This window comes from Pteronotus mesoamericanus, unplaced genomic scaffold (genome assembly GCF_021234165.1).
Source record: "Pteronotus mesoamericanus isolate MK-2021 breed Mesoamerican mustached bat unplaced genomic scaffold, CSHL_Meso_final contig_221, whole genome shotgun sequence".
NCBI classification, from domain to species: domain Eukaryota; kingdom Metazoa; phylum Chordata; class Mammalia; order Chiroptera; family Mormoopidae; genus Pteronotus; species Pteronotus mesoamericanus.
Window position 1 is genome coordinate 20,037,705 of NW_026555092.1, and position 18,811 is coordinate 20,056,515.

The 18,811-nt window shown below is 51.8% G+C and overlaps 2 protein-coding genes across 3 annotated transcripts; one reads left to right on the forward strand and one right to left on the reverse strand.

Annotated features, from left to right (window-relative positions):
• The first annotated feature begins 338 nt into the window (after positions 1-338).
• TSPAN1 (tetraspanin 1) lies at positions 339-4,948 on the forward strand. The gene is made up of 8 exons (XM_054572163.1): positions 339-471; positions 909-973; positions 3,170-3,376; positions 3,586-3,660; positions 3,777-3,875; positions 3,956-4,111; positions 4,216-4,299; positions 4,488-4,948. Exons 2-8 carry the CDS (start codon positions 917-919, stop codon positions 4,533-4,535), a joined length of 726 nt encoding a protein of 241 aa, XP_054428138.1. The 5' UTR covers positions 339-471; positions 909-916; the 3' UTR covers positions 4,536-4,948.
• Positions 4,949-7,039: 2,091 nt separating this feature from the next.
• POMGNT1 (protein O-linked mannose N-acetylglucosaminyltransferase 1 (beta 1,2-)) lies at positions 7,040-16,264 on the reverse strand. Of its 2 annotated transcripts, none has more exons than XM_054572164.1 (22): positions 16,148-16,264; positions 15,516-15,685; positions 14,792-14,906; positions 14,541-14,659; positions 13,831-13,896; positions 13,627-13,740; positions 12,690-12,807; positions 12,402-12,500; positions 12,112-12,239; positions 11,689-11,759; positions 11,399-11,474; positions 11,122-11,205; positions 10,991-11,032; positions 10,752-10,810; positions 10,366-10,438; positions 10,155-10,283; positions 9,945-10,070; positions 8,869-8,933; positions 8,632-8,676; positions 8,259-8,394; positions 7,805-7,914; positions 7,040-7,716 (listed from the first exon to the last, which is right to left on the reverse strand). In XM_054572164.1, the coding sequence occupies exons 2-22, from the start codon at positions 15,633-15,635 to the stop codon at positions 7,629-7,631; spliced, it is 1,983 nt and encodes a 660-aa protein (XP_054428139.1). In that variant the 5' UTR covers positions 15,636-15,685; positions 16,148-16,264; the 3' UTR covers positions 7,040-7,628. The 2 variants fall into 2 exon arrangements, with proteins under 2 accessions (XP_054428139.1, XP_054428140.1); XM_054572165.1 differs by having other exon boundaries at positions 16,103-16,264.
• Between the last annotated feature and the right edge of the window lie 2,547 nt (positions 16,265-18,811).

Here is an 18,811-nt window from a genome sequence, read left to right on the forward strand (position 1 = left end):
GCTTGGGCAGATGAGTATGCCTGGGAGCACATAGGGTACGTATGGGTGTATCTGCAGATAGAGTTAGAAGCATGTGTGCACCGTTGGGGTGGACGGCACTCTGAAGTCCTGGGGCTCCACCCTCAGATTCCTCTCCCTTCTCAGATCGGGAGGGGCATTGTCCAAGGCTGGTGTTGCCAGGTGGAGTCTGCCTGCTCCTGTGGCTGTGGGGACAGGCTGTGGGGACAGATCTCCAAGCAGCAGGGGGCAGCAGGGGCAAGAGCAGGCCTATGCGCTGGGGTGGAGCAGGCAGGCAGGCGGGCAGAAGGAAGCAGTTAAAACACCTGCCCCACCTGCAGGTAAGCAGTGTTGTGTGAAATCCAGCTCCGTTGTCTCCCTGCCCACTCAGTGGCAGTTTCCTGGAGCTGTTTGCCCCCTCTGGAGCCTCAGCAGATCCTTCTTTCAGAAGTCACAACCAAGAGTCCTAAACAGGTGGGTGATGGCATAGGGTAAAGATTATCCTAGAAAGGGAATTCAATCTAAAAGCAGGTTTGGGGAGCTGGAAGGACCATGGGACCATGGGACTATGGGGAGGGTCCTAAAGGAATCTAGAGCTGGTGTGGGGAAGGACATGTAGTTGCTAAGGAAGGGCATGGAATGACCTGCAGTATGGTAGTTAGATGTGGGGTGCCAGTGGATAAAACTGGGGTGTTAGGATCTCAGAGTATCAGGTGCTGGTAGAGGGCCTGGGCAGTACAAAGAGGTAGGAGTGTCAGGATGTGAACTGAGGAAAGATTCTGAGGTGTCAGAGTCCAGATGCAGGGGAAGCTTGGGTTCAGGATTCTGGTATCTGGTATGTCAGTGTCCAGGGCCAGGGCCACCCTGGGGGTTGCGGGGGACGTCCTAACTCATACATGTCTGCCTCCCAGGAGCCACCATGCAGTGTTACAGCTTCATTAAGACCATTATGATCCTCTTCAATTTTCTCATCTTTGTAAGTATGGGGCATGTGGCCTCTTTGGGGCTCCCTACAGGAGTGGGTTACAATCTGAGTAGAACTCAAGCTGGGAAACAAGAGACTGCATGGGGGGCCCGAGGGGGTGAAGGGGTTTACCCTAAGTCACCTAGCGTGGAAGAAAATTTGGTGACCTCTGTATGATGGGGAACTGAAAGAAGAGAAGGCCCAGAGACCACAGAGCAGAAGGTCTGCCTCAAGCCGCTTGTTCACTCAACACATGTTTATAGCCTAAGACTCAGTGCTGAGTGCTGGGGTGACAGGTGAGGAAGCTCCTTCTCTGACCTGGAGATCTCAGGTCCAGCAGGCCAGATAGGCAGATAGTCGCAATGTAGTATTTCTGGCCCTAGCACAGGGCCTATGGGAGCCCATTGGAGAAGCTTGAACCCCGCTTGGGCAGAAAATGCTTTCTAGAGGAAATAGCTGAGGCCAGGGATTTACTCTTTGCAAGGGGGTTGTAAAGCTTGCAGAAAGGCCCAGACGCGGTGAAATCAGATCCTGCTCAGAAAACCAGGAACAGATTGTGTAGGGCATGTTTGAGGAAGCTGAGCAGTGAGGTGTAATCCTGGAGATGGTGGTGGAGATGGGGAGAATGTACAAAGCAGAAAAGTAGACAAAGGAGAAAACCCTCAGACAGTGGCTGAGGGATAGAAGAAGGTGCAAGGGAGAGAGAGGTCTTGGAGATGATGTCCATGTCTCTGGAATGAGCAACCCTGGGGATGCCCCACAGGCAGCTTAGAGCTGCAGCTCAGATGGGCACTGGACAGGGATATTTGAAAGTCTTGTGCCCATAGGTGGTGGTTGAGGCCCTGCAGTGGGTGAGAGCACTTAGGGAGAGTGGAGTCCGAGAAACCCAGCTTATAAGGAATAAGTGAAGGAACGAGCACTGGGAAGTAGATGGAGAAAGACCGATGGGAGAAAGACAAGGAGGGTGAGATAGAGAGGTCAAGGAGGTTATGACATGAAGTGTCTACCAGATTTAGCACAGGAAGTCACCAGAGACCTTGGAGCCACATTAGAGTGGGTTAGAGTGAGTAAAAGGTGAGGAAGTGGAGACATGAAGTGTAGATGAATTTGTAGAAATCTGACTACAGTGTAGGCTGTGTCTTGTGCTTCCTTTGGCTTTCAGGAACTAACCTTTATCCATGTATTTAGAGAAGATGACAGGATTCCAGGGATATCGACAGCAAAGGCTCTGGCCAGAGGGGGTTAAAGGCAAATCCGGTTTGGTTTCTTCCCTCTGTTGCCCAGCCCTTACCAGGCTGTGCAAAGCAGGGCAGGCCTGAGACTCCTTGAAATTTGACCCTACAGGCTGAAAGTCCAGCTTTTTGTCCTTGAGCAAACATGCTTGGAATCCAGCCACAACCTGCCACCTTATTCCTGGTTGTAACCTCAGTTTCTATAGCTAGGAAGTGGGGACTGGGCATCAAGGTGGTGTCAGGATGATTCATCCACTGAAACTCTGGATCAGCAAAGCTTTGCTTTGGAAACTGGGCAATGCCCCCGTCCCCAGTCTGGGCCTCAGAATTCCCTCTGAGGTCTGGGGTTGTGCTAGGGAGCCTCCAAGAGCTCTGGGTGTACTTCCCTCCATGGGTCTCTAAGGTCTAGGTTAGATGAAGGGCATGGCTGCAATCTAATTCTGAAAGGGAGCCAACTGGGGCCTCAGGGTGCCCCTTCTCACTACCTGCCTCTCCAAGGCTGGGAGTAGGTGTAAACCTTGGTCCTGCCTTCACTGCCATGGTTACTGTTGAGCCTGCTCAATGCTACCACTCCCCTGTTTCTGCCTATCAGAGGACAGAGGTGTTCCAGGCACCAATAGGCTGGGGAGGAAATGGGGTGCCCGCCTGCTTGTTTTCACTCCTAGATATGTGGCAGGACTCTGGCACAGGTGAGGCAAAGCATACCACCCCCCCAACCTTCCCCAGCACCCAGTAGGTATTTTAGGAACCTCTGATCCCATTTGTATCTACCTAGGTGAGCAGCCTGATGCTGGCTATGGGTACCCCAGCTCCCATCCTTCTGGCTCTACAGGATGTTTTTCCTCCCTACAGGAAGAGTTTTTAGACTCCTTAGCCAATAAAAGGGGAGGTTTCTCATCTCCCATCTTCCTGACTCAACTGCGTGGTAGGGAACTGCTTGCCAACACTGTTTCAAGGTCTGCCTCTTTGTCCACAGCTGTGTGGTGTGGCCCTGTTGGCAGTGGGGATCTGGGTGTCAGTCGATGGACCATCCTTCCTGAAGATCTTTGGACCGCTGTCGTCCAGTGCCATGCAATTTGTCAATGTGGGCTACTTCCTCATCGCAGCTGGTGCTGTGCTCTTCGCTCTTGGTTTCCTGGGCTGCTACGGTGCTCACACTGAGAACAAGTGTGCCCTCATGATGGTGTGTCAAACCCAGCTCCCGAGGCCCATAACCAATGCTCAGGGTCCCCTTACCTTTGACACCAAGCCCTGGGGATCCCCAAACCCTGTTCTGGACTCCAGGGACCTCAGCAAAGGGGCCCCTGTCTCGTTTTTATGGGGGTGGATTAGAGCAAGGAAGTCATGAGGGACTGTCTCTCCCTAAAACTCAGTCTCCTGTTCCCCACTCAGTTCTTCCTCATCCTCTTCCTCATCTTCACCGCTGAGGTTGCAGCCGCTGTGGTCGCGTTGGTGTTTACCACAATGGTGAGGATCGAGGATGGGGCAAGGGGGTAAGACTGGGCAAAGCCCTGGAAGTGGGCTGTGGCCAGTGAATGGCCACCTTCCCTATTGGGCCCTAAACACTGGCCTGCCCCATCCAGGCCGAGCACTTCCTGACACTGGCAATAGTGCCCACCATCGAGAAAGAATATGGTTCCCAGAAGGACTTCACCCAAGTGTGGAACTCCACCATGGAAGGGGTAAGCTGGGTCGGGGGAGATTTTGGAGTGGGAAGAAAGAAGCAAGGCCCTACTGACCACACTCTCCTTCTTGTCTCCAGCTCAAGTGCTGTGGCTTCAATAACTACACAGATTTCGAGAATTCTCCCTACTTCAAAGAGAACAAAACCTTTCCCCCATACTGTTGCTTTTCTAATGTCAACAGCACAGCCACGGACACTTGCACCAAGAAGGAGGCTGAGGACAAAGCTATACAGGTGTGGGCCGGCATGGAAGGTTGGGGCTGCTTTAATGGCCTTAGAGAGCTGAAGAAAGGTGGGAGGCAGGTGCTGACTACAGACGCTCTTCTCCCTTCCCCAAGGGCTGCTTCAGCCAGCTTCTGAAAATCATCCAAACCAATGGAGCCACTGTGGGTGGTGTGGCAGCCGGAATTGGGGGCTTGGAGGTAAGGAATTGAGGAGGTTGGGGCACTGTATCCCCACTGGATCAGAGCTGTTCGACCTACGTCTGAGGCCTCTCTGGAGGAGGCAGACTTCTAACAGGGTTTCATGAAGGGGGTCTGGGAGGCAGGGGGACTAAAGCTTAAGGACCATGATGATGCCCCCTCATGTCTCCCTGTTTCTTCCCCACCAGCTGGCTGCCATGATTGTGTCCTTGTATCTATACTGCAATATGAAATAAGTCTGCTTCTGCCTCCGCCACTGCTGCTGCAGACACGGGGAAGAGGCACCCTGGTACTGACAAGTGGGCGTGATCAGCATGGGGACAGGATCTAACAGTGTCATTTGGGCCAGAATGGGCCTAGCCTTGCTGCTGTGGAGTTGGGGGCCACAAAGGGACCACTCTTTACAGGCTGTGCCTGACTTTGCCTTCCATTGATGCGGTTGGGGCCCACCTGTTCCAGAGCCAGTTCTATGGTTGCAAGTTCTGCCCATTCCTCCAGTCTGTCTCTGGAGCCCTTGATACCCTTCAGGCCAACAGGAGCTCTTGGTGACTCTAGTACTCCACTGGGGAGTAAGGTACTCTATATCCTGGGTATATGCAAAATTAGCAGTAACCAGGCGGATGTGTAGAAGGCACTTCAGAATTCATAAACTAATTAAAATGTTTCCATTGGGACTCTTTTCTTACGCATCCTTGGAGAGAGGGACCCATCTTGCCTAAACTGGTCTCATATTCCTGTGGGGCTGGAGACCCAGAAGGCCCGTAAAAAGGTAAAAGAGAAGTGGGGTGGAGGTGGGTGGCTATTTCTCCCCTCTATTTGGATTCCAGGCTTGGGAAGGGGTGTAACAGGGACAGTCAAGAGGGCACTAGGGAGGAGGTGCGGGCTGGGCCAACTTCCTATAATGTGGGAGGACTTTGGCCTGAAACTACCCATTCCTGGTGAGGGGCACTGGACCATAAAGCTATGAAAATAACAACCTTGTGCCCAAGTGGGGGCAGGGAAGACCATAAACACAGGCAGGGCAATGGGAGAAGTCTCTCCTTAGGCTCTGGAAAGCCCTCTGAAAGCCCCAGCAGAGGATCCAAGCTGCCTACCCTCCCCAGTCAGGCAAAGCCCCCCACCTGTCTCTGTTTTGGGTATTTCAGAAGGAACTTCATTTATTCTTGCTCTTGGCCTGCCTGGTGTTGTACAGATCTGGTATTTCCTCTTAACCACCCTGATGTTCCAGAAATGGGGCCTAGAAATGCCGTGTGACTAGTTCTAGACCCACACCTTCTGTGAAGAGTTTGGACCAGGCCATCTGACATGGCAAGATTTACCAAAAAGCCAGAATGCCCCACACATTGGTCTGACTGTTGCTGAGCCAGGATAGCACTAAGGAGGCTCTACCTGGAGAGCCGTGTCTGCTATGAAAGCAAAGCCCCACAGGGCAAACCAGTCCTTCTCCCTGCTTCCCTTTGACCCCTGAATCCCTCTTCCCAGGTTTTCCTAAGGCAGCCAGGAACTATCACCCCCGCTAATCCCACAAAGGAACAGTGACCTAGCCAAAGCCATACAATGCCTAAGAGCTAGTCTGAGGCCAAAATTAGAAGCCTGCTGAGGAGCGGGCAGGGAGAGCAATGAGCCCTTCTTCCGTACTTTTCTATGTGTTGCACACAACCCCTCCCCCAGGTGCCCACAGAACAGTGTAGATTTGTTTGCCCAGGGCGGGCTGCCACCTTATTGTGAGCTAATAGCTCCTTGAACTGGTTGTTATGGTACCTCAAGCACTATCTCTAGTTTCAGCAAACATTGAAGGCAGCAGGGTGGCAAGAATCGTCCAAGCCACACACCGCCCGTGCCATCGCCGAGGGGAGCTCCAGGCACCGGTGGTGGAGGCAGGGGCAGATAGCTGGTGAAAGGAGGGTGGGAGCTCATCAGTTCCTGCCTTCCTGGCCAAGGCTCTATAGAGCTCATGTGGCTCGCCTCCCAAGGACTCTGCAGGCAGACCCTTTCTCAAGAGGTGTTCTGTACCCACCCTCCTGACCCTAAGTCCTTCACGGATCCCTTGTATGTCATACTGCACCTGCCTTGGGCTCTTATACATCCTGTAAACAATCCCATTCATTTGTTGGTGTCTCTAAAACAAACTTAGATCTTCTTAACCTCTCTGGATCACTGGCTGGGTGAGAATCTGATGAAAACAATGCCTTTTCTCTAGAAAAGAGATGCACAGCTATGAAATCTGCATACAGTGCCGTAAGGGCCACAGAAATCCTTACTTCTATGTCTCCATCAGCAACCCAGGCCTAGCCTCCTAAATGAGCCTTGTAGCCTCACTGGCACTCCTATTGCCTTCCCACCCCCAAGCTTCTCTTTTTGCTCTCTCTCACTCCATCTCTGAGGACAGGTGCCTAGCCCTGACAAGCTGGGCAGGAAACAGCTTGAAGGTTAAACAGTAGTGAAGGGGTGTGGGGTGGTTACTCCAAGCTCAGCCCCAACAGGTCAGGCTCAAGTGCTCTAGGGTGGAGCCAATGGAAAAACCTGCAAGTTTGAGACTTGGGCATCCCCTGGTGGCTAAATAGCCCCAAATGGAAGATAAACCCTGCGGAAGGCCGTAAGGAAAACTCATGATCCACCATGACCACTCATATTCTCTCTCTCTCTCTCTCTCTCTCTCTCTCTCTCTCCACACACACACACACACACACACACACACACACACACACACACAATCACAAGACATATCCGTAGAGCTTTTCTCCTTTTTTAATCAATGACCACCTTACCCAGCTTTGAAAACCTGGATAAAGATGAGGCTGAGAAGAGGCCTGGTTCAGTGTCTGAGGGTCTCTGAGTGAGTCTGTATCAGTGGGGGAGGGAGGGGGGCGGAGGGGGGGGCCCTGCCAGGCCTGTCCGGGAGTTGGGCACAGCAGTTTCCTGAGTAAGAGCCAGCCCCACTCTCAGGGCAGCACCCCAGTCCATAAAGAAATCAAGGCCCTTCAGGCTTCAGCCTGTTTCCAAGGCCCTCAGGACAGTAAATAAATAGGTTAACCTCTGAGCCAGGCCTTGGAGGAGGAAGTATACAAAGGGAAGGATCAGGAGCCCAGGGATCTCCGGTACTATCCTGCCCTTTCCCAACAAGAAAAGTCAATAAATAGACCTCCAACTCAGAAATAGCAGTGTTGGAATAGGGGAACCTTCCCCTTGAAGTTAGTAATTAAGTCTCATGTTAAAAACAAACCAGCCCCAGCCCCTGCCAGTGTCTACAAAATCCTACAGGATGGGATAATGGGCTAGCCTGCCTGGGGGTACACAGTACCCAATCCTGCAGGGTCGTGGAGGAGGTCTCATGTCTGTTCTGCAGCTCCTGGGGCTCCCTCCTCCTTTGGGGGCGGCTCCAGGAAAATTGGGGTGATTGATGGTGGCTTCTTCACTCTGGGAAGATAATAGGGAAGAGGTCATTAGCTATGTCCCCTAATCCAGATAAGTCTCTCATTTCCAAGGGCAGAAAAGAATCACTCACGAATAGGGAGAGGCTGGGACCCCCACTACCAGGAAGTGGTTCTTCTTCCGAAACAATCTCCACAGGCCCCGGTGGTTGCCACGCACATCTAGGTCCCAGATATGGAGGCACTGGTGGGGGTGAGGCATTGGGAGAAGCATGAGTCCGAGAGCTCCTTGGAGGGGCCACTGAGGACCCACGGCCCAGCCCCAACCCCTCCCCAGCAGGGGTTTCTCAATTTGCAAGATTGCATTTTGTAGCATTTTTTTTCTTTTACAATTTCTCAAATTAAATTTTTTCTTAAAGAAGTAGTTCAATAAGAGGTAGCCTCTTTTAAAATATAAATTTGAACAAGGTGGTTGGAAGAAGGTTCTCAGAGTGTGAATAGAAGGTTCTGAGGTAAAAGATTCTAGAACAAAGGTTTTCTGTATCTTGAGGGGAAGGGTATTCCTCAGGTAGGTGCGGTATTAGGCACCTTGGCAAGCTGGGTCCAGGTGGTGAAGTCATCATCTTTCTCCATTCGGATAAAGGCCACGTAGGTATGGCCCTCTGTGTCTGGCAGGAAAGAGTCTTCACAAGGGTCCTTGCTATGGTCCAGAACTTCAGCTTCACTGCAGTGGAAGCCAGGTTGGGGGCAGGGGGGAGGTGGGCAAGACAGGAAGTGATTCTTAAGTGTATCACACAAGTCCCCTTGCTTAGTTGTTGCTGTCTTGAAATTCTCAGTAATTTTTGAAAAATGAGCCCTAATTTTCATTTTGTAGTTGGTCCCACAAATTATGAGGCCAAAACTCTAGTATTTGACTCCTCCTCACTCCCTGCCACATAGCTCTAACTGCCCTAGGCCATACCTGAGCAGCCTGTGAACTTCCACTTCATAAGCTTCCTTCTTCAGACTGCAGGAAAGGGAGAAGCGGGTCAAGGGAGGGGGTAGTCCCTAAGGTCCCCGGAGCAGGGCTGGAAGTCACATGGGAATCAGGGGGCAGCAGGACCAGGATAAACACACAGCCCCAGGGTTGGAAGGGACTGTCAAATACTGCTCATTAGGGCTCCAAAATATCCTCTGCTTTGCTGTCCCCAGCCCTCACCTGTCCACGTTCCTGAGCTGGACACCTGGAACCGTGTTGAACTTGTGCTTCTTGAAGTAGGCCTCCTGGAGTGGGTGTGAGGGTGCAAATCAGGGCCTTACATTGTCTGGTCCACACCTGCCCACTGACCTACCACATATCCACAGGCCCACAAATGAAGTCCTGGACCAATAAAGGTCCCTCTAATATCATTCTGCCTTCCCTGTCCTTTTTGCAGTATCGTTGACAGGCTCTTAAAGTTCTAATTTTGACTTAAGCATTGCCAGAGAGCTCATGTCCACACCGGCAGCTCATGCCAGTGACCACTGAGCTAGTCCCTATTCCCAGGGGTTCTCCCTGGGCCTGCTGTTCTAGAGCCACAGAAGCCAGGAACAGGCCCTGCAGCAGGTGGTGGGCAAAGGGATAGGCTGGACTGGTAGGGAAAACTGCTGTGACTAAGGTGCTGAGAGTGACCTGGGGTAAATGCCTGCCCCTTTCAGGAAAATGAATGGACAGGTTTCATATTAGCTGGCCTCTGAGGGCCCTTCGGGCTTCTAGGAGGTTCCAAGCTGGAAGCTGTCCATTCCTTCAGGCAGGGCTGTCTCAAGGTCTCCCTCTCAGTAACAGGGAGGGGAATGGCCGTTTGGACACAGCCTCGTAGTGGCTGGGGACCTGGGAACCTCCCTGTTCACTTCAGGCTGAGGCTTAGGCTCCAGCACTTGGAAGGACAGGAGAGGGCAGAGCTTGCAGGGCTGGATGCATGTTTGGCAGCAGAAATACCCTCCTCACACCCACAGTCTAGTGCTAAAAATAGTAATAATAAAAATAATACCAGCTAACCCTTACATAACGTCCACAGTTCAAAGCATTTTGCATATATTAACTCATTTAAACCTCATAACCTCACAACCCTATAAAGTAAATAGTATTTTAATTTTAATTTTGCAAATAAAGAAACAGGTTCAAAGAGGATGATCGGCCATTTCCCCAAGGTTACATGGCTCCTGAGCGGCAGAGCCAGGGTTGCTCCAGCGCCACGTTCTTTGCCCTATCTACCATGCTGTGCCCCCTCCCGAACATCCCTGCCTCCCACTCACATGGAAGTAGCCATTCATGTTGAGGCCCACAATGCCAAAGTGGTAGGATCGGGAAACATCAGGGATGATGCACTCTCGGCCTCGGCGTTGCTCAGGCATCCGCATCCACATGTCCCAGTCCCAGAGCTGGGGCCATGGAAGATTTTGAAAGTTAAGAGTCTCCAAACTGGCAGGGGACCCCAGCCCACTCACCCTACCCTGCCAGGACACCTTTTCCGGTGTGGGCCATTTGGGCTCAAGCTCCTCCTTATACAAAGACTTCCTGAGCACCCAGCCCAGCCCAGGCATGGTCTCCACACGGTACAGCAATGTGGGGTCTTCGGCGGTGTGTTCATACCCCTGGGGATAGGGGGCCATGATGGGAGATATTAGCTCAGGGCCTCTACAAACTCCCCAGCTGACTCTGGGCCACTCAGCCTACCTGATCGTTCCAGGCAGAGATACAGTACAGGCTGTCATCCTCCTCCAGCAGGTGGATGGACTGGCTCAGGAAACTGAGAGAGGCAGGGTCCCGGGGTTCAGGGAGGGACAAAGACAAACCCAACCACACAGTGATGCGGGAAGAGCTGGAGATGGGACTGAGGAGTCATGCTTCCTTCTTCCTCCCTCCAAAATTCCACTGTCTCCATTCATCCTTTCAGCTCTCTACTCCAACCCAACAGCTATCATCCTACGTTTGCTCAGACTATTCCTTCACTTTTGAGCTTGCTTCCTCCAGAAAGCTCTCCAAAACACCTCACTGTCGTCTTCCCTGGAGACCCAGTCAAGCAAAGAGGCCGCATGCAGCTTATAGAAGCTTTCCCTCACCTGAAAAAGTCCACAGCAATGTCCAGGTCCTCTTCCAAAACCACAGCAAACTTGGCTTCCTGCAGGGGGAGGGAGACAACATATTCCCAAGGTGGGCCTTTCCAATTTCATGTCTTCTCCACCCTCACCTCACTTCTCAGGCAGCACTCTGCCGATTTTCCAGATATGGAGGATGTGGCCCAGACTTTATGTTCATGTTTCCCCTCCCTCGGCCCAAGGGTTTTTTCCTTACTACTCACTGGAAACAGGTTGAAAGTGGCCGTGAGGCTGGCCTTGTAGTGCTGGGTGGGGAACAGAAACAGGGCACATGAGCTCTAGGCGGGATGGTGCTGCCAGGTGCCTGCCCCCTCCATCCCTGCTTAGGCACTACCTGAGACACGCGGGCATTCTTGATGCTGATGGGAGTGTGCTGGATGCCCCTCAAACCGAACAGCGCCACCACGTCCATTGGCTCCTGTGGGGCATGGCCACTGGTCATCCAGTGAGCCACCCTCCCCCTGCCCTCTCTGCAAGCTCTGAGGTGCCAAGCCCTCCACATGTCACAGCCCTTGCTTGGGCTGTCTCCCTTGCCAGTCCTCAGTGATCACTGCTACTCGGCACCCGCAACACTGTTCTGCTCCACCCAAAGCCCCCCAAGTCCTACTCACCTCATAGTAGCCATCGATGAAAACTGTTATCATCTGGGGAGACACCCCCTGGGCTGAAAGCAGAGAGCGCAGCATCCTGGGGAGCCCAGGGATGGGTTAGGCCTCTTTGACCCCCCCAACTCAGGACTCCCTGGTGTTTATAGATGGGCCCACATTCCTCATTTTAACCCACATATGTAAACAGACCTAGAATCTGTTGTTTCTGCCCGCCTGCAGATAGATGAGCTGGGGTTCCCACCCACGGAGCACACTCCTGCTCACTGCTGGATGAAGCCCATTCCCAGGCTCACCTGTACAGGTAATTGGGCCGATTCCCTGCAATGACAGCCACAGGAACATTGAGGACCTTGTTGTCTGGGAGCTGAGTGAGAAATAGCTTTTAGCTCTCGCCTCATTCCCTCTTCAAACTGGGATGCCTACCAAGGGAAGAATTCTTTGGGGGTGAGGGAAACTTCAGAGAAAGGGAAGAATCTTCCCTGTCACGGTCCTCCATATACTGAGCCCAACTCTGACTCCAGGTCTTTTCTCACAAGGCCTGCCCTCCACCTGACCCCCACCTGCTCCAAATGCCCTGTCTTTCTGAGCTCAGTGTAAACCCTCAGCTCCCGGTTCCCTCCCAGGCTAGGGTAGGGAAAGCCCAAGCTGGACCTCTCCGAGGGCCCCTTGCCAGGCTAGGAAGGAGCCTAGGCCTTACTGCCCAAGGCTGTACTTACTGGGTCAGGGCTGAACTCAATGGGGGTGGGGTCCTTGCAGCTGCACACACTCCCATAGCCCTCAACTTTGCTGCAGAAGCGCCTGCGGCGACGGTTCAACTCTGTATCTGCCCAGTGGCACTCCGCCTCTGATGGAGAGATAGGGTCAACAGGGTGGGGGCACAAGGCCAGTGTGGTCTGAAGAACACCAGTCCCCCCAGTCAAGAGTTTAATAGAGCCCCATGAAGAGGAATCAAATGCCCACCCCAGCCCAGGCACTTGCCCCAGAGCCCAGCCCCCATGAACCCCACCTTCAGCTGAGCTCAGCGGCACATCTGTTTTCAGTAGGACTGGGTCCCCCCAGGAGGAGAGGGCAGGTGACTTAGAATGCTTCTCCCCGAGGACAGGCCCTGGCAGGAGGCAGGAACAAGGGATAATGGAGGCCCAGACTCCAGTTTTAGAGCTTATTCTCTTTTCCCTACCCACTTCCATCCAACTCACAACACTGGCTCCTATTTGCTTCCCTCCCCACCCCACACAGGGTTCTGCTCCCCCAGGCCCTTAATACTATAAGGGTGGATGGCCTATGGTGCTGGCACCTCCTTTTCGTCCCACGAAGGCCCAGGTGTCCCTCCAGCCCAGAGCAGGGCCAGCCTGGCTGCCTAAGCTCCTCAGCAGAGCCTTGGCTGTGTCCTTGAGGTGGAAGGAGCCCTCGTCCTGTGAGACCAGAGAAGGTGGTCAGCCTGAACAACGAGGTTCCAGGAGACCTGGCCTCATGAAGCATTAACTACATGTCAAACCTTTTACTTAAATTAGCTCAGTAAATAATCACAACCCTCTGTGATTACTATCACTTCACAGATAAGAAAATGCAAGGCTTAGGGAGAGTCTGAGAATCATGCAAGGTCACCAGGCTAATAAATCCTTACCATAATCCCACATAATCTGCACCTCAGTGTCTGCTAACCTCTCTGCCTTCTTCCCACCACTCTTTCCCCTGCCTTATTCTGCTCCAGCTCCTCTGGCATCCTTGCTGTTCTTCAAGCATGTTCCCACTTCAGGCCCTTTGCACTTGCCATTATTCTACCTAGAATGTTCCTCCTCCAGATATATACATAGCTCACTCCACACTTCCTCCAGCTTTCTGCTCACATGTCATTTCCTTACAGAGGCCTTCCCTTTCTAAAATACATCCCCCATCACTCTGTCTCCCTTTTTTTTATTTCCTTCCTCATATAAGTTTTCATTTCCTGGCATTAAATATTTGTTTGGCTGCTTAAAAAAAAAAAAAATCTTGCCCTGCTAGAATAAACTCCTTAAGGGGAGGGACTCTATCTTGCTTCCCATTGTAGCCTGTGCAGTGCCTGGTACACAGTACATGCTCAAATAATAAAAATGACAAGGCTAGTAATGGAACCCAAGTTACTTTCCTTCAGAGCCTCTTCCCAGTGTGCCACACTAGGGGCATAGAACCCAAGGTCATGGACAGGGTTGGAGCTGGAGTTTAGGGGATGGGGCCAGGGTAGAGTCACTGACCTTGACAGTGCAGATGAGCACTCGGCCAGGTGCCACCATGTTGAGGAACAGAACCATGGCCTCATCCTCATGAGGTGAGTATGTGTCAAACACACGTTTTGCCATTACATGGCCCTAGCAGGGGACACGCCACTTGTGAGTTAAGTGTCACCAGCAACGAGGGCTCAGCTTCGGCTCTCCAGATCCCCTACCCTAGAACCTCACCGTGGCCTGGTTGAGGACGATGACATGGATACCCCGGCCCTGCTCCCGGGCCTCATCCTCCAGTACCTAAAGGGTGGCAGAGACAAAGTCCAACTCTTCACTGTGGCATTCAAGGCCTGTCTTATTGGCACTTAAAAAAATAACTGCATGAAAGGAAACCTCCTTTCCTACCTATGCCTCTGTTTACATAATTCTTTTCCAACCCTGCTTGGAGGCCACCTCTTCCAGGAAGCCTCCATAGCACTCCCATCAAGAGATCACATCTTTTTACAACCTTCCCTTCCATAGCTCCCATGGCTGTTAGAGGCCTTGATTGCCCCTGCCTCCTGCTGCAGTTAACCATGATCTATCAGATTGAGCCCTTTGAAGCAAGTCTGATTACTTGCAGTTCCCCAGTGCCCGAGACAAGGCTAAAGCTAATGAAAAGACCAGGAAGTGATGATGACACAAATAACAAGGAATTAACTGCCTACTAATAGTAATGATTGCTTCTGAAAAAATCCCACTCCATATAATACATTTCACATACTCTTCACGTAATTGTGGCAAGTAGAAATCCTTAGTCCCAGTTTCAGATGAGGAACCGAGGCCTCCAAGTTGAGCATGTAGAAATTAGCAGAGGTGTAGTTCCTACTCGGGCAGTGGACCCCAAAGCCAGTGGACCCCAGCCTGAGTTGAAACGAGTGTACACCAGACACCAACCCACTCACCGTAGTGCCATCCACTGCCACATATACTTTGCTGCGGCTTGAGTATACCTCCACATCCAGGACCCTTCGGGGACTGCTGCCTCTGCGCCGTGGGGGATCCAATCGGCCCAGGGCCTCATCTGTGGGGGTACGACAGGTCATGGAAGTAGTCTCTCTAGCAGTCTCATCCTTTGGGATATGCCTACTATTTTAGCCATGAGATCCCAGGGAACCCCCTTCACCAATCCCATCCTCAATCAGCCTGCCCCCACCATAGTCTTGCTCCTGCTCCGGGTCTTCATTGGCTTCGTTGATTGCCCGTCGTGTGTCCAGGATCAACTTGATGTTGACAATGACGGTCACCAGTAGAAAAAGCACAGCCCCTGTCTGAGGGGAGGGGAGGGGATGACTAAAGAGGGGCAGCCCCTGCCCCAGACCATTGACAGTCTTCCTGAAAGGAGGGCCCAGGCTGCGGTCATGACAAAGGGAGAGCCTGGGGCCTGTCTCTCCTCCCTCTCTCTGCCCAGCTCTACTTCCCCAACCAGGGTCCTGTTTCACGATCACCTTCTCCAGGGCACCTCCCACCCTTTCCTCCTTCACCGGGGCTCTCCCTAACCAGATCTCCTGTAAGCTTCCATGTGAGGCCTTGATTTCTTTGGTTCCCTCCACAATTAGTTCCTAGAGATGGAGCCGGTCCTAGAGAACCAGCCTGGTATCAAAAGACCTGGGTCCTAGCCCTGATTGCCTGATGGTATGGGCTCTTGGACAAAGCCTCCCTGATCAGACTTCGGGCTTCTCTCAGAAACCTAGGAGGCTGTATTTGGGTTCTGATTCCAGAACTCCGGACCCAAACCACTACCTGGTAGGGACATGACACAAAGAGGCTTCCCCTCTGGGAACCTGCTGCCCCTTTCTAGGGTGAGAGTAGCCAAGGTGGGTTCTAGTGCTTATAGTCGAAGCTGGGGTAAGTCTGGGAGGTTTGGGACACCTCTATACCTGACAGAATTTCCGCAGGGTCCTCTGGTTGGTCAGTTTATACTTCCAGGTAAGATACCAGCTCCTCTTCTTCCGAGCCCCAAAGGGCTTGATGAGGGGGCTGGGCTTCCAGTCGTCCATGCCGGACTGGAGGGTCACCACTGTCCCGTCCAACCCATGCCTTCAGGAAACTGAGGGGATCACATGGAGTAAGGGGTTCCTCCTAAAGTCTGATGCCTTCTGGGAGATGAGGGAGCACCTCCCAGTAACGCTTCCCTGCAGGGATCCACACTGTGTGACCTGGGGAGAGTGGCTCAACTTTTCTGGGAATGAAACCGTCAGAGGGGTCAGAGCACCTGGAAACTCCCCTGGGGCTAGGGAAATTGACAGGGTTGTCCAGGGACTCAGAGAAGAAGCCAATCATCAGCTTTCAAGGCTAATCAGCCCCCAAAATGACCAAGCCCCAGGCCTTCTCGGTCCTGGGGTGGGCTAAGTGCAGAGGCTCCCCCCGACCCCAATCTCCTTACCCTTCCACCCTCGCCCCTCCTATCTGGCCCTGATTTTCTCCTCCCAGGGCCCGGGACTGCCCAAGGCCTCGGGAGACCTACCCCGGCCGCGCCAGCACTCCCAGACCCCCGCCTGGAGGCACTCACGGGTCAGGGGCCTTGGGCCCCACTCGGGCCCTTCTCGGGCCCGCACTGCTCCGCCCGGCGCGCCGCGGCCTCCGCCTCCTCCATGCCGCGCGCGGCCCCGCCCTGGCCGGCCCGGCCCGCCTCCCCGCTTCCGCCGCCGCCGCCAACGCCGTGGGGTGAGAGGGCGGCGGGCGGCGCTTTGGGCGGCGGTGGGTGGGGGTGTAGCCCGCGATACCGCGAGCCCTTAGCCCCTCGGCAGCTTCGCCGCGGGTTGGCGGGGGTGCCTGCTAGGGAGGAGCTGCTTCCCCTCCTCCAGCACGGCCAGGTGGCAAACTCGATTTCAGTCAGAGTGATAGAGCCTTGAATTAGACCGTACGGCATCCCAGGGTCAGAGGGGTTACGGGCCTTGGACACAGCTTACTCGCTCCCCTTGCTTGAGCAAGGCTGCACCCAGGCCTGGTGCATACGCGGCCTCTGAAGGCTAAGGGGAATTAAAATCTGGTTCTACCACTCACCTAGGCATTAAGGAAGTCGATTCAGGTCTCAGCCTAGGTTCCTTTCTTCGTGAAATGAGAATACCCTTATATGATGCTTACTCTGTACCAGTTACTGTTCAAAGCACTTTATACTAACTCATATCATTACCCAACAACCTCATGAGATAGATACTATTACTATGCCAATCTTACAGAGAAAGAAAATGCGGCCTAATGTCACAAAGCTGGGAAAGCTAGAATTCAAACCCCAACCATCTGGCTCCAGATATCACTCTTAGTCCCTGCACTATACTGACAATAATAATACTTACTGAGTTGTGAAGATTAGATGAGATAATACATATACACAGCACTTCACTTACCACAGTGTCTCTCAAACCTTTGCTTGTGTAAGAATCACTTGGAGGGCTTGTTAGGCCCTGATGGGGTAGCTCTGTTGATTAGAGCATCCTACTCCTATGCCAAGGTTGCAGGTTCTATCCCTTGTCAGGGCACAGAAAAGAATCAACCAATGACTGCATGGATAAATGAAATGACAAATTAATGTCTCTCCTTCCCTCTCCCCTTTCCCCTTTCTCTCTCTCTCTCTCTCTCTAATCAATACATAACAGTAAGAACAACAAGAATGACTTAGAGGGCCTGTTAAAACACAAATGGCTGGTCCCCACTCTTAGTTTTTTATTTAGCAGGTTGGGGCAGAGCAGAATGCTGCATTTCTAACAAGTTTCCAGGTGACGTTGATGCTTATTTGAAGTAAATGTATAGCCATGAAACAATTTTAGGCAGGGAAGCAATATAATCCAATTTAAGAGAATATTTACTGTTTGCAGATTAAAAGGAGACAGAGGAAGCCAGAAGTCCAGTTAGATTATTTTCAAACTCTCCACATTCCATCTGTTTCCTAAATGGTAGGTTGACATCCTCCAAAATGTTAGGTTATCAGTGGATCAAGAGATACTAAGGACGCCTGGCTGGTGTGGCTCAGTTGGTTGGGTGTTGTCCCGCAAACCAAAAGGCTGCAGGTTTGATTCCCCATCAGGGCACATGCCTGGGTTGCAGGCTCGGTCTCCAAGTTGGGGCACAAGCAAGAGAAACGATTGATGTTTCTCTCTCACATCTATGTTTCTCTCCCTCTCTCCCTCCCTTCCCCTTTCTCTGGAATCAGTAACAGGAAAAAAAAAGATACTAAGGGAAAATATGTTACATAAAATTACAAAGGTAAAAATAATAGTAAAAATATATAGGACCTATAGAAAAGGGAAGTACGGAGTGTAAGTGTGGTAAATCCATATTTATCATAATAGGAAGTCAGTAGACAATGTTTAAAATGAAGAAATAGTGGTGTAAACCTATTGTGGAGTTATTAGTTTAAATACCAGAAAAAAAATAGCTAAAAGTGATTGCCTCTGACAGTGGGACTAGAGGTGGAAATAGGGCAAAGGGTAACTTATCTTTTATCCTTCTGTAACCATGAGCTGGAATTACTTGGATTAAAAACCAAAATCAAGTGAAAGCATGTTTTTCATGGCTCCTCATTGCCTGTAGAATAAAATGCAAGCATCTTAGAACCATCTTCTATAACCTTGTTACTCAAAGTGTGATTCCTGGAGAATCTTGGGCCCCATCCCAGATTTAGAGAATCATAATCTGCATTTTAACAGGATTCAAAGGTAATTCATGTGAACAGTCAAGCTTAAGAAGCATCAGTTTACAAAATCAAGCATGATCTGGCCCATGTGGACCACTTCAGCTTCAATACCGTTTGCTCCTCATTGGCCAAACTTCACTTTCCACTCAGTCTAAATGGAGTGGCTACAGTGAGGGTGTGTGTGAGTGTGTCAGTGGCTAGCTCAATTCTAACCAGTTTTAATTTCAGCTCTACTCCAGGAAGTTTTCTAAAATCCTCTGTAGCTCTCTGTTACCACTGTTCCTTAAACTCCCACATCCATGACTGATTATGCTTAGCCTTCACTCAGCAAACATTTATTGGGCGCCTGCTGTGTGCCACTGGATTGAGTGCCGGGGTGGGGAGAAGGCGCTGAGATACATCTCTGAATGTTCCTTTAGGTACAATCCAGAATCGCCAGCCCTAATCATTCCAGGACCAGAGGTTATGTGCGCTGTACTCGAATATATATAGACACACGAACAATGCTCTGCGCGGCTCTTCTAAGTGTTACGGCGCGCT